Source organism: Prinia subflava, chromosome 5 (assembly GCF_021018805.1).
Source record: "Prinia subflava isolate CZ2003 ecotype Zambia chromosome 5, Cam_Psub_1.2, whole genome shotgun sequence".
In the NCBI taxonomy this organism is placed as follows: Eukaryota; Metazoa; Chordata; class Aves; order Passeriformes; family Cisticolidae; genus Prinia; species Prinia subflava.
Genome location: NC_086251.1, coordinates 19675657 through 19692062, shown reverse-complemented (window position 1 = coordinate 19692062; position 16406 = coordinate 19675657). Strand labels below are relative to the sequence as shown.

The window sequence follows — 16406 nt, the reverse complement described above, 5'->3', positions numbered from 1 at the left end:
CCTAAAAGATTAACCCCATTTCAAAAGAATGGTTAGAAAACCCCAGACAGTCTTCATCTTAAATTGACATTTCATAGTCAAACCTTTTGTATGAAAAAAACAGTTTTAAAAAGAAGTGATTTTGCTAGATAATACTCCTAACTACAGAAAAATCTTTGCTAGATCTCCATGACAACTAGGAAATGTTAATTCGTTAGCTCAAAGTCCTAGAGGGTTTCCACCTGCCATAGCCTCGTTACACACCATAAATTACCATTACACTTACATAATTAAGAAAGAACTCTCTCTGATGAGTTCCTGTTACATAGCATATTCTACCTATTCAATTTCTTATTACATCTCAACTCAGCCAAAGTCATAGGAAAAAAAAAAAGCTCTGAAAAACTGCAACTTTTCTGGGTCCAGTTTCAAGTTACACTGACCTGATCCTGGTTATCTTTGAATGGAACTAAAATAACAGCAGCCAGAAAAGTCTGTTTAAGTGCATGATGCTATTTGTAAAAAAAAAAAAAATTCCCGAGAAGAAAAATATGTATTTCTGCCAAAATCCTCACTTCCAGTAACATACATACCCATGTGAGGAGAATGCATCATTTCAAGGCTAAATGCACTGGATCTACCACATTTTTTACATTCTGCTTTCTCACTCAGAGGCTTGAGTGCCAATCATTACACTGGAATACTCAAAAAAGGTATAAAAACCTACTAGATCATAAACTACAGTTCTGTAAACAAACATTCTTGAAATCATAGAGGAAAAAGAAAAATGGGAGAAAAACAGAATTCTGGAATTTCTTATCATTATATTTCATTGCTCTTCCCAGCCCAATAAAAATAGGAAAAAATGAAATCCTGACAGATTTCAGAACAGAACTGCAGCAAAAAAAAAAAAAAAAAAAAAAAAAAAAAAAAAAAAAAAAAAAAAAAAAAAAAAATCAGAACTTCCTGAAGAAAAGGAGTTGAAGAAAACAGGCCACTGTTTTTTTATTTTGGCTCTTTTTGCATCTTGGCAAGCAAAATTCTTGAGATCCACAATGGTAGCAAATAGTGGTGCTCAGGAGGCAAGAGCCACCACTAGGCTGAGCTGCAGGAAACATGACAGCAGTACCACACAGCTGAGATGGGACTTAGAAAATACAAATATATGTTTTGGTTTATTTCTAATTAAGGGCTTCTTCAAATACTTCCTAACCATTCTCCCTATCTTTTCAACAGATTTTTCAAATTTAACTAAACCTATCCATAGCAAAAAATGGAACAAAGACATGGCTTTTTTAACAAACTTTAATCTAATGGAGGTTGCTCTAGTATCAAAAGTTGTAGGTTTACCAAATTATCTACATACTCTTTAGTGAAGATTCCTCGAGGCCCAGTAGGTGTCACATTGCTTGGATCTAGTCCGTGTGTCTCCAGAATGTTGCGAGCTGCAGGACTTAAGCGGACCCTGAATAAATAAGGGGGAGAAAAGGAATTATTTAAATTTTAAGGTTATCTTATTTCATTAATGTACAGCATGAGAAACTACATTTCTCTCTGGTCAACTACAAAGCAGAGTACATTTGTACAGAGTACCCAGTGCATCTTAATACAATTTACTTTCTGAAATGAGGAGAAAAGCCAGCATCTAAAGAAAATGTTTTAGAATTCTTAGATACAAAGCAACAACACAGTCATAAAAGGATAAATAATTGATTTTAAGTCTTTTCCCAAAATCTCCTATTCATTATTTCATAAAGGAGACTATATTTGCACCTCATTGAATTTTAAGAATGGTCCATTAAGCCCTTGCCAAAAAAACTCCATGTCATAAATGATCATTTGGTTCCAAACCGGCTGATACATCTCTTAACAGCTGCAGTGAAACAGCACTTCTGATGTTCTTTGGTACTAAAATGAAAGACATAATCCTTTCAAGGATCCTTTTGTGGATCATCCTCCTACTACAGGTAATGCCTGGGCAATGACCTCAGCTGTCTTCCACTTGCATGAGAAAAACCTAAATGCTGGCAGCATTTAGAACACAGCAAACCAGATAGAAAAGGTAATGAGGTTTGGGGGAAAAAAGACACAAATACAGAGTGATAGCTCCAAACAGGACATTTCCTGGGACACAAAGTGATTATGGCTTATTGTTACCTGACTAATGCTCTGGAGCTGACCCCTCCTCTAAGATGTTTGCAATGCTTAGAATACCAAGAGATCCAAACCAAATTAACAAAGAGCACATAAACCAGCTATTTTAAGTTTTTTGCACCCCACTGTCACGAAAGTATTAGAATAATTCTTTTCTAATATGAAAAATGCTAGAGCTTATAAAGACCTTGGAGCGTGTCATTTCCTTATTTATTTTTTCTCCTCAAAAAAACCAGAAAACAAGTCCTAGGTACACCTAGCATCTGATGAATGAGCACTATTGCCCATCCTGCACAACTTCTTTCCAACTGTAAGCTTAGAATCCTTCATAATTCAGGACAGGATAAAAGCACATTTAATTCTAATGTTGTTTGAATTGATTTACTGGGCTTATGAGCAAAGAAATAGTCTAGGCCTGCAAGGTTTATCACCTCACTCATACTGAAACACTCTCCAGCTAACAGCCTATTACTAGGTAAAAAAGGGACAAAAAATATTTCTTGGTTCAGTCCTACTGCCCTAATGAAGAGTTCCATTTCATAACAAACATAGAAACTTACTGCAATTTCCCAGGTTGATGTTGCAATTTAGGAGGGGCTGAAACTGAAGGAGCTGCAGGAGCTGAGGCAGGTGCAGGTGCTGGTGGAGCCACAGAAGATGGGTCACCAGCATCAGCTGGTATTTCAACTTGCTTCCAGTCCTGTCCTTCCTCTACCAGCAGACCTATTAGTGAGCCCAAGCGAATATTTTTGCTTCCTTCTTCCACCTAAATTAAGAACATTAAGTTACATATTACACTGTCTGCTCTAATGTGACTAAAACCAGTAATGTCCAAGTTTCAGGCATATTAATGACAATTCATCAGTAAGATATATCCCATTTTATTGCTACTATTAATAAAATATTTCAAGACTGAAATTAATTATAATTGCTATTATAAGAAGAGGAACATTAAATTATGCCCCAAATCCCATAAACCTAAAGTTAGCACTCAGAAATCAAAGTAACTTTTTATACACACAGCCTTTACAGCTCAGAACTAGACTAGAAAAAGAAAAATTGTTACAATTTTGCTTATTTTTTCATCTCCTGGATTTTTGAGTCACTGCTACATATTCATTATTCACAATAAAAATCCTCTGCATAAACCTCAATGAACTCTAGAATCTCAGATGTAGAAAGAGCTGAAATAACTAGAAGGACTTCAGGGTTCTGGGATGAGAGGCTGGACACAAGCCAACAGTGTGGATTTGCAGCCCAGAAAGTCAAATGTAGCAGTGTGGCCAGCAGGGCAAGGAAGATGATTCTGCCTGTCTACTCCACTTCTGTGAGTGCTGTGTCCCACCTGGAGTGCTGTGTCCAGGTCTGGGGTCCTCAAACATGGACCTGCTAAAAGTGGGTCCTGAGGAGGGCCACACAGATGAGCAGAGGGCTGAAGCACTTCTACAGACAGGCTGAGAGAGCTGAGGTTGCTCAGCCTGGAGAAGAGGAGGCTTTGGAGAGACATTATAGCAGCCTTGCAGTACTTAAGAGGGTCTTACCAAAGGGAGGAAGGACTCATACCTGCCTTTTTATACAGGCAATGGTTTTACAGTCAAAGGGGGCAGGTTCAGATTAGAAAGAAACGCTTTAGATTAGAAAGAAATTACTCCAAGGGGGTAAAGCACTGGGACGGGTTGCCCGTAAGGGTGATGGATGCCCTGTTCCTAAAAGCATTCAGGGCCAGGCTGGATGGAGCCCTGTGCAACCTGATCTAGTGAATGGCATTCCTGGTACAAGATGATCTTTGAGGGCCCTTACAGCCCAAAACATTTAATGATTCTATGGTTCTATGCCATAGAATCACTGAAAGTTTTGGGCTTTGACTCAAGAAGAGTCAAAAAAATCCTAGCTTTGCTGTGAAACCAACAAAGCACAGGTGACCATGACAGGGAGAAAAAATTGGAGTTAAAGTGAACAGAGAAGTAAAATTCCCTTGGGGCTTTTGCCACTGCAACATACTGCTTTAGTCACTAACAAACAGATACTGAAGTAAATGCTTATTTCCTCCACTGGGAAGAAAAGGGGACAGAACTTATGCTGGCTCATTCTGCAGTGGAATTTTTATACAAAGTGGTTCCCATACCAATTCTCATTTAGGCTGTGAATGAGAAAATGGTCATGGATACTAATGTAAGGAAAGCTTTCCTGTCTGACTGTCCAGGAGCCACTCTGGCAGTCACAGTCCCACCACGTGAGTGGTGACCAAGGCCCCTTTACAGTGGGTGGTTCCAGTGACCCCATGGGTGCCTCGCCTGGCTGTCTGCACACCCTGCCCCCACATCCAGACAGGGCTTCCTCACCAGACTGACCCTGGGCTTCCCATAGCACAATCTCAGACACCTGGATCCCTAAAACAATTTTAATTGTGGCCCAGTAACACAAAGCCAGCTCAAGCTGGTGCCTCCAGGGAAGGACTACAAACAAAGGAATCCCTGAGCTTTCATACCCTCAGTCTGTGTTGCTGATAGTCTGGGGTCTTCCTGCCGAGCCCTTGGCTCCTGCTGTGTCCCAGTGTCCGCTCACCTGGCCAGTGCCACAGGTCCCTGTGTCCTCTGCTGTGCAAAGGGCCAGCACCAGGGCACGGTCCCTCTCCTGGGGCTCCCACCAGGTCCCCCAGCCAGGGCACCCAACCTGCAGCTCCCACTGCAGCTGCACACCCAGCTACCTGCTCTAGGTGTATTCCTCAACAATTAATTACAGTTCTTAAACAATCGTTCATCATCTGTTTTGTTCCAAATTGAACTGTAAAGTATTTTAGGAAAAAAAAGTCAGTGTCAATTTAAGAAGCAACTCTACTGAAAGAATAATCATCATTCTGAAATTACCCTTCTAATATTTCATTCAGTTATTTAATCTTTTACTGCATTTTACACTGAATCAGATGTGATCATTAAAGACCTCTTCAGTCAGATAGAGAAGAAATATATATGCATGAGTTCTTATTTTACTATTAGCCTGCTCTTCCTAAACCATACATAGATTATACAGTCAAGAAAAACCAAAAAGGTTACAGAAGTCAAATTAATTTTACTTAATGAACCTCCTATCTTTAAATGCAAGACCAAAAGCATTAAGCAGAGAGTGTGCTCATTTGACTCAAGTTTTCCATACTGAACTCCATCAGGATGGTTCAGAATTGTAGCTGGCATCAAAAGGCACACCATTTTTGTCTCATTTCTTTTAGGAAGTGAGTGAAATTCAGCCAGATTCTAGCTCACAGGCACAAAACATTCCTAAATTCCCATCAATTACATCACATGTGAAATTTCTGAGTGGCCCTTGGAAGGACAATCTTTTCAATAAGTGATCATCATCACATTCTCAAATCTGACATAGCTCATTTTATAAGCCTTAAACAAACATCTACAGAACACCTAATACAGAGCAGAATATCTACCACGTACTGCAGAAAGACAGCCAAGAATCACATTTGAGCTAGGGAAAAAAGAAAAGAAAACCTGAATATTTCTGATCTTACTGCTCTTCTTGTCATTTTGGTTTCTGAAACATCAGGTTTTTTCTGTACTTTTTAGAAGACTGGAATAAAAGCCCATTACATAGTTTAATTCTTAGGCCCACCATTCCTAGATTTCAAGGATTAAACTAATCCATTAAAAATTGGGTTTGTATAATGAGCTGTTCATGTTACTTCAATAAAGCTGCCCCTCTTCCCTTATTCTGAAAGACATTATAATTATTTTCTACCTTCTGGCATCTCCTGCTCAGGTTCAGCTCTTGGCATTGGATTGTTACTGGATGATAGGGATATAACTAAGGCTGAATGTCACTGCTCCATGACACTGCTATCACGTAGCTTCTGAAAAGTCTGGCTTTGATCTATCAAAAAATGTGCTACAAGAGCAATACACACAGAGAAATTTTGAAATTTGCAATGCATTTGAAACACAAGACAGGAAATAAAACCCCCACAGCTTCTGAAATACTAATGTTACTTACTCGTAGCCATCATTAATTACTATTAAAGAAACTTAGCAAATTGCATTTTTAAATATCTCTCTAGGATTAATTCATTAGTACTTTTGATAGAGAGAATCCCCGTATCTCCCCCTCACATTATCTAACAAAGCAATGTCTGCAAATGCAGAATAGGCTGCACAAGATTTTGTCAAGGCTATTAGGGGCAAACTGATTTTCAGAAACACTCAAAACTAAAGAAGAGAGATTTAAAAATAGTGAAAGCATTGCCCAGCAATTATTTAAATAATTACATGGAGACTAAACACAGATTAAAAAATATTTCTGGTGTGAGAATTCATCCTGGCATAGCAGAGCAGATCCTCTGAAACCCATTACAGTGTTGTTGAACACAAATTTAGCAATGCAATTAAAAGAAGGAAAATTCTTTTTAAAACTCTTGTCTATATACACTAGTGCTTAAATGCAAATTATTCTGTATAAATTGAACCCTAATGACAGTTTTTGTAAGCCTTGATGGAGTTCATTTACAGCTGAGTTCCATCTCACATCCCCTCTCCTCCCTACCCCAGCTATCTTGAGACTTTGCAAAGGATGTTGCCTTGGCTTATACAAAAAAGATACCAAACAGAAAATCGCTTCTCAAATGCTGCCACACAGGAAACTACTCTCCCTTTTCAATTTTTGCAAAGGATAACTGCAAATACATGCTGATGTAAGAAAATGCAACTGTAGCAGAGATAGGAAGTCTAATATACCAATCCAAAAAGCTTTTGTAATAAGCAGCAGAAACATGTGTCTCAGTGTGCATAGGGCAGAATTTTCTCACGGCTCCAGGAACCAGTTCGTACCCATGCCCATTCTGCTGTTTCCTAAGTAAAAGGACTGCAATTAATACCAGTATGCCTAACTTGTATAATTACATGATCCACATTGCATGGGTAGATATTCCCTAGATGAGACCTCCCTGACCAAATGACATAATATTTACTGAAAGTACACATCTCTCATATTTTTATTTATTTTATTCCAAATCCTTCTAGTTCAGCCTGTTGTTTAATTATTGTAGAGGGAGAGAAGAAAGAGCTGCAATACACCACCAGCTGAGACTGGTTCAGAAAACTTCCAACTCATCCCAGTTCTTGTTCTTTATATTAAGTTTGATCAATCTAATTTTGATAGAGGAAATTATTAACTCCAAGAACTGTTCTCTAGGTCAGCGCATCTTGCATAACATTCCACCCTGAATGACTGGCACAAAACAATTTAGCACAGAGATGACACATCCTGAGTAAAGTGCCACCCAAAATTCCATATTCTAACTGATTGTTAATTGTTTTCCTACAACTCAGAGTAAGAGGTGTCATAAATTACAATATTTCATGGATATAATTCACCTGGTGTAAAACACACAAAACAACCTACTTCAACTAGGTTAAGTGAAAATCCATTAAATATATACAGAATCACATACCAATAGTCTGGTATATGCATGGCACAAGTAGAGCAATTATTTCTCCTCAGGAAGGCAAGCAAGTGCATTTCTCTGAATGCTGTGCAGAAATGTAGCTATCTAAACTAGTTTTGGAAGCAATATGCTAAACAACAGTCTTAAGTTACAATAGCCTACTGAGAAATACAGGATTCCTACCAGTATTTTAGCCAAAATGCCATCATCACTTGATTCCATGGTAACCACTGCTTTGTCCGTTTCAATTTCACACAACGCATCTCCAGCATTCACTGTGTCACCTGCAAAATACAACAGAACTTAAGAATACTTACCCTAAATGTATTATCAGATTTGTTTAACCATGGAAGATAGATAGTCACCATATAATATAGTCATTTTGTATTCTTTTATGTATTTTATAGCTAGTTGATCTCCCATCATTACTTATCATATTGTATCTTTCCTTTACAAATAAAATCACCAAGATTCAAGCACCACAAGCTACTGTGGCAGAACACTGACATGTTCTAAGTACTGATGTTTACAGCAGGCTTCCCAAGAGGAAGTACACACACAATGAAATTTATTTCCAGAACCCCCTACTCAGTAGCACTGCCATGAATAAAACACTCAGCCTTCCATATTCACTGTTAGCCACCAGTCAGAGCAAGCTATCTAAAACTGCTTAGGACAATGGTATCTCAGTTCTGTAACTGGTATCTACACTATCAAAGACATTCAAATAAAAACGTCAGGAATTTTAATGTCTTTGGGAAAGCACAACTGCAAGCCTGCTTAATCTTCTATATAGTTCAGAAAGGTCTTTTTAAGCGTTCATTCATTCATACTTTGTGAAATAAAAATATGCACAAGTGCTAGAAATTGCTTTTGCTACATTACACAAATCCAAGATTAATTCTGAAGCTTACTCTTCCTCTGCTTTTGAAGAATATCTGTATCTGCTAGCAGATGATAAAGATATTATATGTCTGGATTATTTCAACAAATCAATACCGACTAGATGTCCAACATTAAAACTGATGCTACATTAAAAACTATGAGGTAGTTGAACATTTTGGCTTCCAACAAAACACAGCTTTTTCTCCTTACAGAGACAATACATATAAGCCTAAAACATGCCTACAATTTCATATGAAGTAAAATTTTAATATTGCCACTTTACCAGAAACGCTGCAACAGCATTACCTGTCCAGGCATTTAGCTTAACTACGGATATCACTCTATTGTGCTTAAGGAGCAGAATTACAACCTAGTGCAGGTTACCACCTACATTTAGGTAAGAAACAACATTATTTAAAAAAAATCATTTCCTGTTTCAGGACTACATGAATTAGAAAGGGAAAATGAGGTGTTTACCTCACTTGTGTTGAAGGAAAACATCAAAAGCTCAGTCACCTACATAGTTTTGTAAGTCATAAATGTTCCTATTACAGAAGTTGGTAGAGAAATATACTTCATCTTTTTAATGTAATAACCCAACAGCCACATTCCACTTTGCAATAACTAGAGCATGAACAGTTTACAAGAGGAAGTCAAAACTCCAGGCTCTATACGAGTGTTTTAATTTCACTGGATCGTTAATTCAAGTAGGCCATATATCAGATCATTAGGCAAGTACTTCTCAGCTGTTAAGAAATCAAATTGTTGGGCAAATTCTGTAATTTACAGAGCTAAGATTGGCAAGCAGAAAGGAGGTTAACTTTGTATCTTAATCTGCCATCAGGCTGTAAGTGTTCTGCATCATTAAAAAGAAATCTCAGTGCTCAGAGACTGAGAGCAGTACCTCCAGCAAGGCAGACCAGCCAAGCAAATACCTTCATCCATGTGTTAGTCACACATCACATCTCAGCTTGGGTACCTGAGGCTGTTCACAGATAAATTAACTTTGTCTTGCACAGGGAGGGCAACAGGAAAAGTCTTCCAAGAACTGGATGAACCACCACTTTTCCACTACTTTTTTTTTGTTTTCCTTTCATTGCTGCAGCCATAAAGTTACCACAAATTTGAAAGGCAATTGAATAAATGCAATATAGGAATTGATAAGAATTCACTTCACTGCAGCATTCAAGTCCTGTGTGTGTTTCAGTATCCAAGTACAATAGAAAGGACCACAGTTATTTTCATTAGAGATTGCAATATTTGTGATAGCTCCTAACTGATGCCCAGTTTGATGTCAATTACGAATCAGCTTTCCCAATAACTGGGACTGGAAAGAACACTTTTGCAAAGCATATCTTTGCTCTTACACTTTAAACCGAGAATGCAGTATTTACCTCAACGAGAGCTCTGTGAGATTATATATAATGCCCTTCAAATTTTTTGGGTGGGGTCCAGGTTCTTTTGTTCATTTTTTTAGGGTTTTTTTGTTTTTTCATTTGTTTTCGGTTTTAATGATTAAATTCCCATAGCTAAGCTGAGTGGTTAGAATCTCTGCTGAAGCAGAGTTTCCTTCCAGGGAATCCAATTGCCATCCAACAGCCTTGGTGCTCTGTTCAGCTACTGACAGACAAGAATCCAAATCACAAGATACAAACTGCATTTCTTAATGTTGCAAATAAAATCAGAGTTGACTGAACACAGATACTGAAGTCCCTGGAGCTGATGTCTCAAAAGGCAGCAGTTACACTGCGTGTGGATGCTGCCAGCACCGTTGTATCTTCTGTTTTCTGCCCACATTAACAAGAGGATTTTGGTCTCCTGGGCTGTCATTCTCCCATCTTTCATCAACATTAAATTCATACATAATAAATACAAGTTTTTAGAAACATAGTTTTATCTTTGTGAGAATGACTTTATTACCCCCAGGAATCAACATGAAACTGCATTAACAATGAGAAGGAAAAGTAAAGCTATCAATTAAATTCAGTGCTTTCCCTTCCACAGCAGTGAATTTATCTGTCCATCCTGTGAAACCGTAAATGAAAACATTTGATATTTACACAAAGAACAGAGAGATTATCAAAATAGTATTATACTGACCCCTTCTGGTTATACAGGGGGAAAAACATTTCATATGCAGGAGAAGCAGTTGCTTCTGTCAACTGCTTAAAAATATTTATTTTCTTGGACATTAGACTGTCATTTTTATTCAGCAATAACACTACTTTTACATGGCAAACACTCTAGAGAATTAAGTAGTTAAGAGCATCCCTTACAAAGAGGTGTGTAAGCATTAAATCAGTTCACTATTTTCTTCAAAATTTATCTTGTTTCTTTTAAATATTGTCTTTATGTGTATTGTCTAGACTCTCAGAGGAAACAGAAGTATTGATAAGAACTAATTAGAGTCATAGATGTGGACAATAAGATAAAATACTATATTTGGCTTTGGTCTTCTTTCTCAAAAATATTAAAATAATTTTCTTTTAAAGTCTAATCATGAATTAAGATTTGATTTTAATTTAATTGAAATACACATGTTAAGCTTTCTTTTCTTTCACATTAGGATAGAAGGCTAGTGGAAAGACTGAGAAAAAACTTTGCATAGCTTTTACATTCTAACACTTTTTTATGAGGAAAGTGGATCATTCATGTTAGGGAACAAACTGGAATCTACTTCAACTCCTAACGTTCTCTTTGCTTTCTCCTGCAATTCTGAATGCTATAATTACTGTAAAAGGCTACTGTTGATATTTAATGTTTTACAATTATTGACAACTAATGAATACAAAAAGCACTTCGGATCATTCTTTCCTCTCTGCACCATCTTAGACTTGATTAACTGAAGCTTCAAGTTTCAAGAACTACAGTGCAATTTTTTTTGATAGACATAAACTTCTGAATTGTTCCCAGTAAATTCTGCACAAATTCTTACTAAAAGTTTCACGAGTGAAAGGCCAAGTCCACTACCGGAGCAAGAAGCTGTCTTCCAGCCACCTCTCAAAATGGATTCAAAATGTAGGAGAGCAAAGCTGTGCAGTAGCACAATAATGGAAGCTGGATCAGCACTTGAAAGGATCAGCCAAAGGAAAAGGCTTATCTAGGCACAGTAGTCAAAACACGTTTAGCTATCCAAACTGTGTCTGTCAAAGATAATAAGCTTTAAGGTGTTTTCCTGCAGATGTATTCATCTCTTTAGGAAATCTAAAAATGCCTGTGAACAAGACATATTCCTATTGCTATCCAAAACCCTGCAATGCATCCCATGGACAACAGCTACCTGGAATCCAAAACTACAGTCAAAATTCAAGTTTAATATTAAATTGAAGAAGGGACAGGGTAGGAGTAAACAGGACAACGGTGTCCTGACAGAACAGGAACTGCTGACTCTTCCACAGATCATTTTTCGTTTACATACAACCTATGTGAAGACAAAACCTGACGGACTTTTTATCCAGTTGGTCCAAACTATTTTAAGCACACAGTGGTCAGAGCACAGAGTTCAGGCTTTTTTTTGGATGAGCAGGTTGGTTTTCAGTTTGGGTTCTTTTGGGTTATGAAAGTAATTTAAATTTTTCTCAGTTTTAACTGTAGACTATGATTAAGATATTTAAAAAGATATTCAGAAATATCGTATCTTTCATGGTATTCCATACCACAGCAGAATAATGAAAGAGAGACCCTCCCTAAAATCAATGGCTCTCTGACTTCCAAAGCTACAGAGCACCATGACAACACTGGGAATTAAAAACAGCACACACACACACTCTGGAACAGCCTAAGTTTTTCAAAACTATGATCAATGCAACCTCTTGGAAGACAATTAAGCAAAAAACATTTCAAGAATGAACAATTTCAAAGCAGGTATAGTTCATGATGACAGCATCCATACACCAAACACTTTGCTTCAAAATACTGATCTATAACCAGGAGGAATTATTTTTACAGACTAGATTTACATAGCTGAAAAACTACAGAAAATGAGAAAATGCTCTCTTACCTTCCTTTTTTAACCATTTCACAATGTTTCCTTCTTCCATTGTTGGAGAAAGTGCAGGCATAAGAACTTTAATACCAGGTGTACCTGCAAAACAAGCACGTGGTTATCTCAACTGAGTATTTTTCAGTATAATTTTTTTCTCAGTTAACTGCTTAACACAAATGAAACTAGAAGTGCATGAATCTGAAAGATAATTGAACAAAAGATTCACTATGATGCTCTTTTTTTAAAAACCTTACAAGCATGCCCACCAAAGGGCTCAAAGAAAAAAAGGCACACTACAAGAGAAATGGAAATTCACAAACCCTGAATTCCTAGACCTGAAGTTTTGTTGATCATCTTGAAATCCACCAAAAGCACTACATCCTCCTTTCTCCTCTCGTCCTTCTCCTCCTTGACTCAGGCTGCAAATTTTTTCCGAAATTAAAGCATCTCTTTTAAATTAATAAAGCCTTTGTGAACCTAGTATTCCAGACACTGGCGATCTACCTCTTTCACTGATAAACTTTTTAAATGTTTATTTATCCTTTTTACTAGAAAACTATATCCTTCAAGTTTCACTGATTTCATCTTGGCTCAGTAAACCCATATGCAGAAGCAGCACTGTGTTACAGCAACTGTGTGCCATGGTAGTGGGATTTTTCTGAGAGCAGAATTCAAGATGCAGCACAGTCCTTGGCTTCACAGAAAATTACACCTCTTATTATCTGATTCTCTATACCAAAGGAGTATTCTGACATTGACACGAGAGATACAACCTTTCTGAACTTTTAAATATAGTTATGAGGCCAAAAAAACCCCATCTTTTCAGATCAGTTTTGTAAATGCAGCTTTCCAGTACCTGATTTTTGAGGCTCTTTCTTGAACTACTATGTCTGAATTTGTGTTCAGTTACAAAACTGAAATAGACACATAGAAGCTACACTGTTTATAACAGAAAGATTCATTTCTGCTTCACATTCCCTTTTCTCTAATACTCAGAATTAAGGATTGTTGTTCAATAGTAAACAACAGCACATTTCTCCCATTTGCTGTATTGCTGCGAGTAGTCAGAAACAGCTAAAAAGAAACACTTTGAAATTAATAATTTTTTTCCTTATTATCTGCTTTTCAGCTCAAAATCCTTCTAGCTTTTTTACTTGCCCTTTTTTTTTTTTTTTTTTTTTTTCTCCAGAAGCAGTGCTAAGGAGGACCGGGAGGTGATTCAGGACAGCCAGAATTGCTTCACCAAGGGCAAGTCCTGCCTCACTGACCTAGTGGCTTTACATGACAGAATGACTACACCAGTGAGCAAAGAAGGCTATAGATGTCACCCCTCTGGACTTACAACACTGTTCTCTGTAAGTCCATGAAATAAGGATTTGACAGGTGGACTGTTTATGGGTGAGGAATGGGCTGGATCCAGAGCATAGTGGTCATCATGTCAATGCCCCCATGGACATTGGTGACAAGTCTCTTAGAGGTACTGGCAGATGAAAAGCTGTCATGTGGCAGGTTGTGGCTCATACACCAGAAGGCAAACATAGCCTGGGACACATAAAAATCAGTGTGGCCAGCAGGTCGAGGGTGGTGATTCTGCCTCTCTACTCTGCTCTGCTAAGATCCCACCTGGAGAAATGCTTCCAGCTCCTCAGTCCTCAGCATAGGAGACATGAATGTGTTAGAGGGGATCCAGAGAACAGCCACAAAAATGATGAGGGAGGGAGCACCTCTTGAATGAAGAAACATCAAAGAGCTGGGCTTGTTCAGTCTGGAGAATTGAAGGTTCCAGGGAGACCTTATTGCAGTCTTTCAACAGTTACTAAAGGGGGCTTTTAAGAGAGATGGGGACAGACTTCTAAACTGGGCCAACAGCAATGGAACAAGAGGTAATGGTTTGAATTGAGAGGGAGGCTTTAGACTGGGTGTAAGGAAGATTTTTGCAATGACAAAGGTGAAACACAGAAACAGGCTGCCCAGAGTGGTGGTGGATGCCCCTTCACTGGGAGCATTCAAGGTCAGGTTGGATGGGGTTCTGAGCAACCTGGTCTATTGAAAATGTCCGTGCTCATTGCAGGGGGAATGGACTAGATGACCTTTAAAGGTCCCTTCCAAGCCAAACCACTCTATAATTTTTTAAAAATGTGAAATGGAAACATTGTAGCAAACCTCTAATGAGCTAAGCAACCATCAATGATCCTGACATTTTAAAATGCACCAAAAACAGAAAGTGAGTTAGTTATTCCCTAAAGCCCCCAAGACAGCAACACAATCAGGATCACGCTACCCAAAACTCTTGAGTTTTGTGGAAACAAGCTCAATTGCATGGTTGATGTTCCCAGAAGACTGCATGAGAAAATACACATTTTTTGTCTCAGTCTTTCCATGGTAGTTTCAGTTTAATATTAGTCATGACTGTCATGTTTAGAAATGCATCCAGACAATGTTCTTTGTAACACTCACAATTCCCATCTGAATTATCTCCATGCATTTTCTTTAAAAAGTTCCTTGCAACTTTTCATCTAGGACTAATATACAGAAAAAGGAACTATGTTATGTATGTGAATGCTTATCTGTGTTCATTTACCAAATAAAATTTTGTAGAATTTGAAGTATGATTGACAAATTAAAGTATGAGTTCACAATTGTCTTCTACTATACATATTTACTCAAAAATAATTTCTCAATAACAGCAAGTAGAAAACATTATACATTATATGATACATTACAGGATGCAAAAAAGTGTCGGTAGTTTCATTAGTCTAACTTGACAAGTCTGACTTTGACAATTAAAACATTATTTGAAGTCATATCCCACAACTATCTAGGATTATTGAGAACTAGTGGGCAGACCTCATTTAAAAAAGGGAAAATAATCCACAGTTTTAATGATGAAAAAATTAATTTTTAAACACTGTTGTTCACATTTCTCTTCCATAAAGAGGTACTTGATCCATTTCCCAGAACATGCTTCATACTTTGGCACAAATATAAAAGTGAGCAACAAAGTTGTGCCACTGTAACATTTTCCCTTCAATGCTATAAGCAACTACCACAAAACATACAATCCATTCTGGTCCTTTCATCAAGTTAGAAGAGGAACTCACCAGCAAGTAGCTATGAAATGGACAAACAAATAAATAAAATTGGATACAAAGCAGAAGACAGGACCTTGTGCATCCATTTAACGCTTATGCCCAGGGAGGCTCATGCTTAGAGAAGTTCAGTGCTGTTGCAATTAAGAGCCTCGTTCAGCATGAGGTACAGGAGAACACCAGCCAAAACAAGAGTCTTTCTGAGCTGTTTTAATGGCTTTTTAGTTAATGACCACGCACATGCAAAAACCAGACTTAAATGCGCCTCCTCAAAGAAAAGCAACCTTACAATGTAGAATTACCTTCACCAAACATGATTTGCCCTCATTATATTGAAAAGGGGGATAGTAAAAGGAATCACCACATTAATGCAAGTTAGTTGCACTGTACAGGCAGCCCTTACAAGCATCTTGGGAAGTAAACATTGTTGCTTTGCAATTGTGGCTCAGCAAAAATCTCTGGCAATTTGCACAGAATCTCAAAGAATAAGCTCACGGGCATATTAGAATTTAGAATCATAAGCAAGCAAAACTTCTGAACTTCCAGTCACCACCCACAGATTTTTACTTTTATCAACAGCAACTGTGTTATTACACATCAATTATCTGAATATAAAAGGAGGAAGAGTTAAAAAGAACCCAAACAAACTTTATATGAACAAGAAACTGCTATTTTAATGACAGCGTATGTCTGTGTATCCAAGGGAATTCGTTCTTGGTGACACATTTAATCCTCAACTTGAATCTGGGAACATTTCTGCTGCCTTCCCTCTCCATGAAGGGATTCAGTGCATTTTTAACCTGTCCCACCAGGAGATATTTCATAACTTCCTACACACACTCTGTAGTCAGTAGAAAATTTAAAAATG

The 16406-nt window shown here is 37.7% G+C and overlaps 1 protein-coding gene across 1 annotated transcript in view; it reads right to left on the bottom strand.

Moving 5' to 3' along the window:
* Nucleotides 1–16406, bottom strand: part of PDHX (pyruvate dehydrogenase complex component X) — a 33582-nt gene that overhangs the window by 14630 nt on the left and 2546 nt on the right. The window contains exons 2-5 of the mRNA XM_063398301.1: nt 12465–12548; nt 7763–7863; nt 2694–2899; nt 1346–1444 (exon numbers count right to left, since the gene is read on the bottom strand). Coding sequence (XP_063254371.1) covers nt 1346–1444; nt 2694–2899; nt 7763–7863; nt 12465–12548 — 490 coding nt within the window. The remainder of the gene's footprint in view (nt 1–1345; nt 1445–2693; nt 2900–7762; nt 7864–12464; nt 12549–16406) is intronic.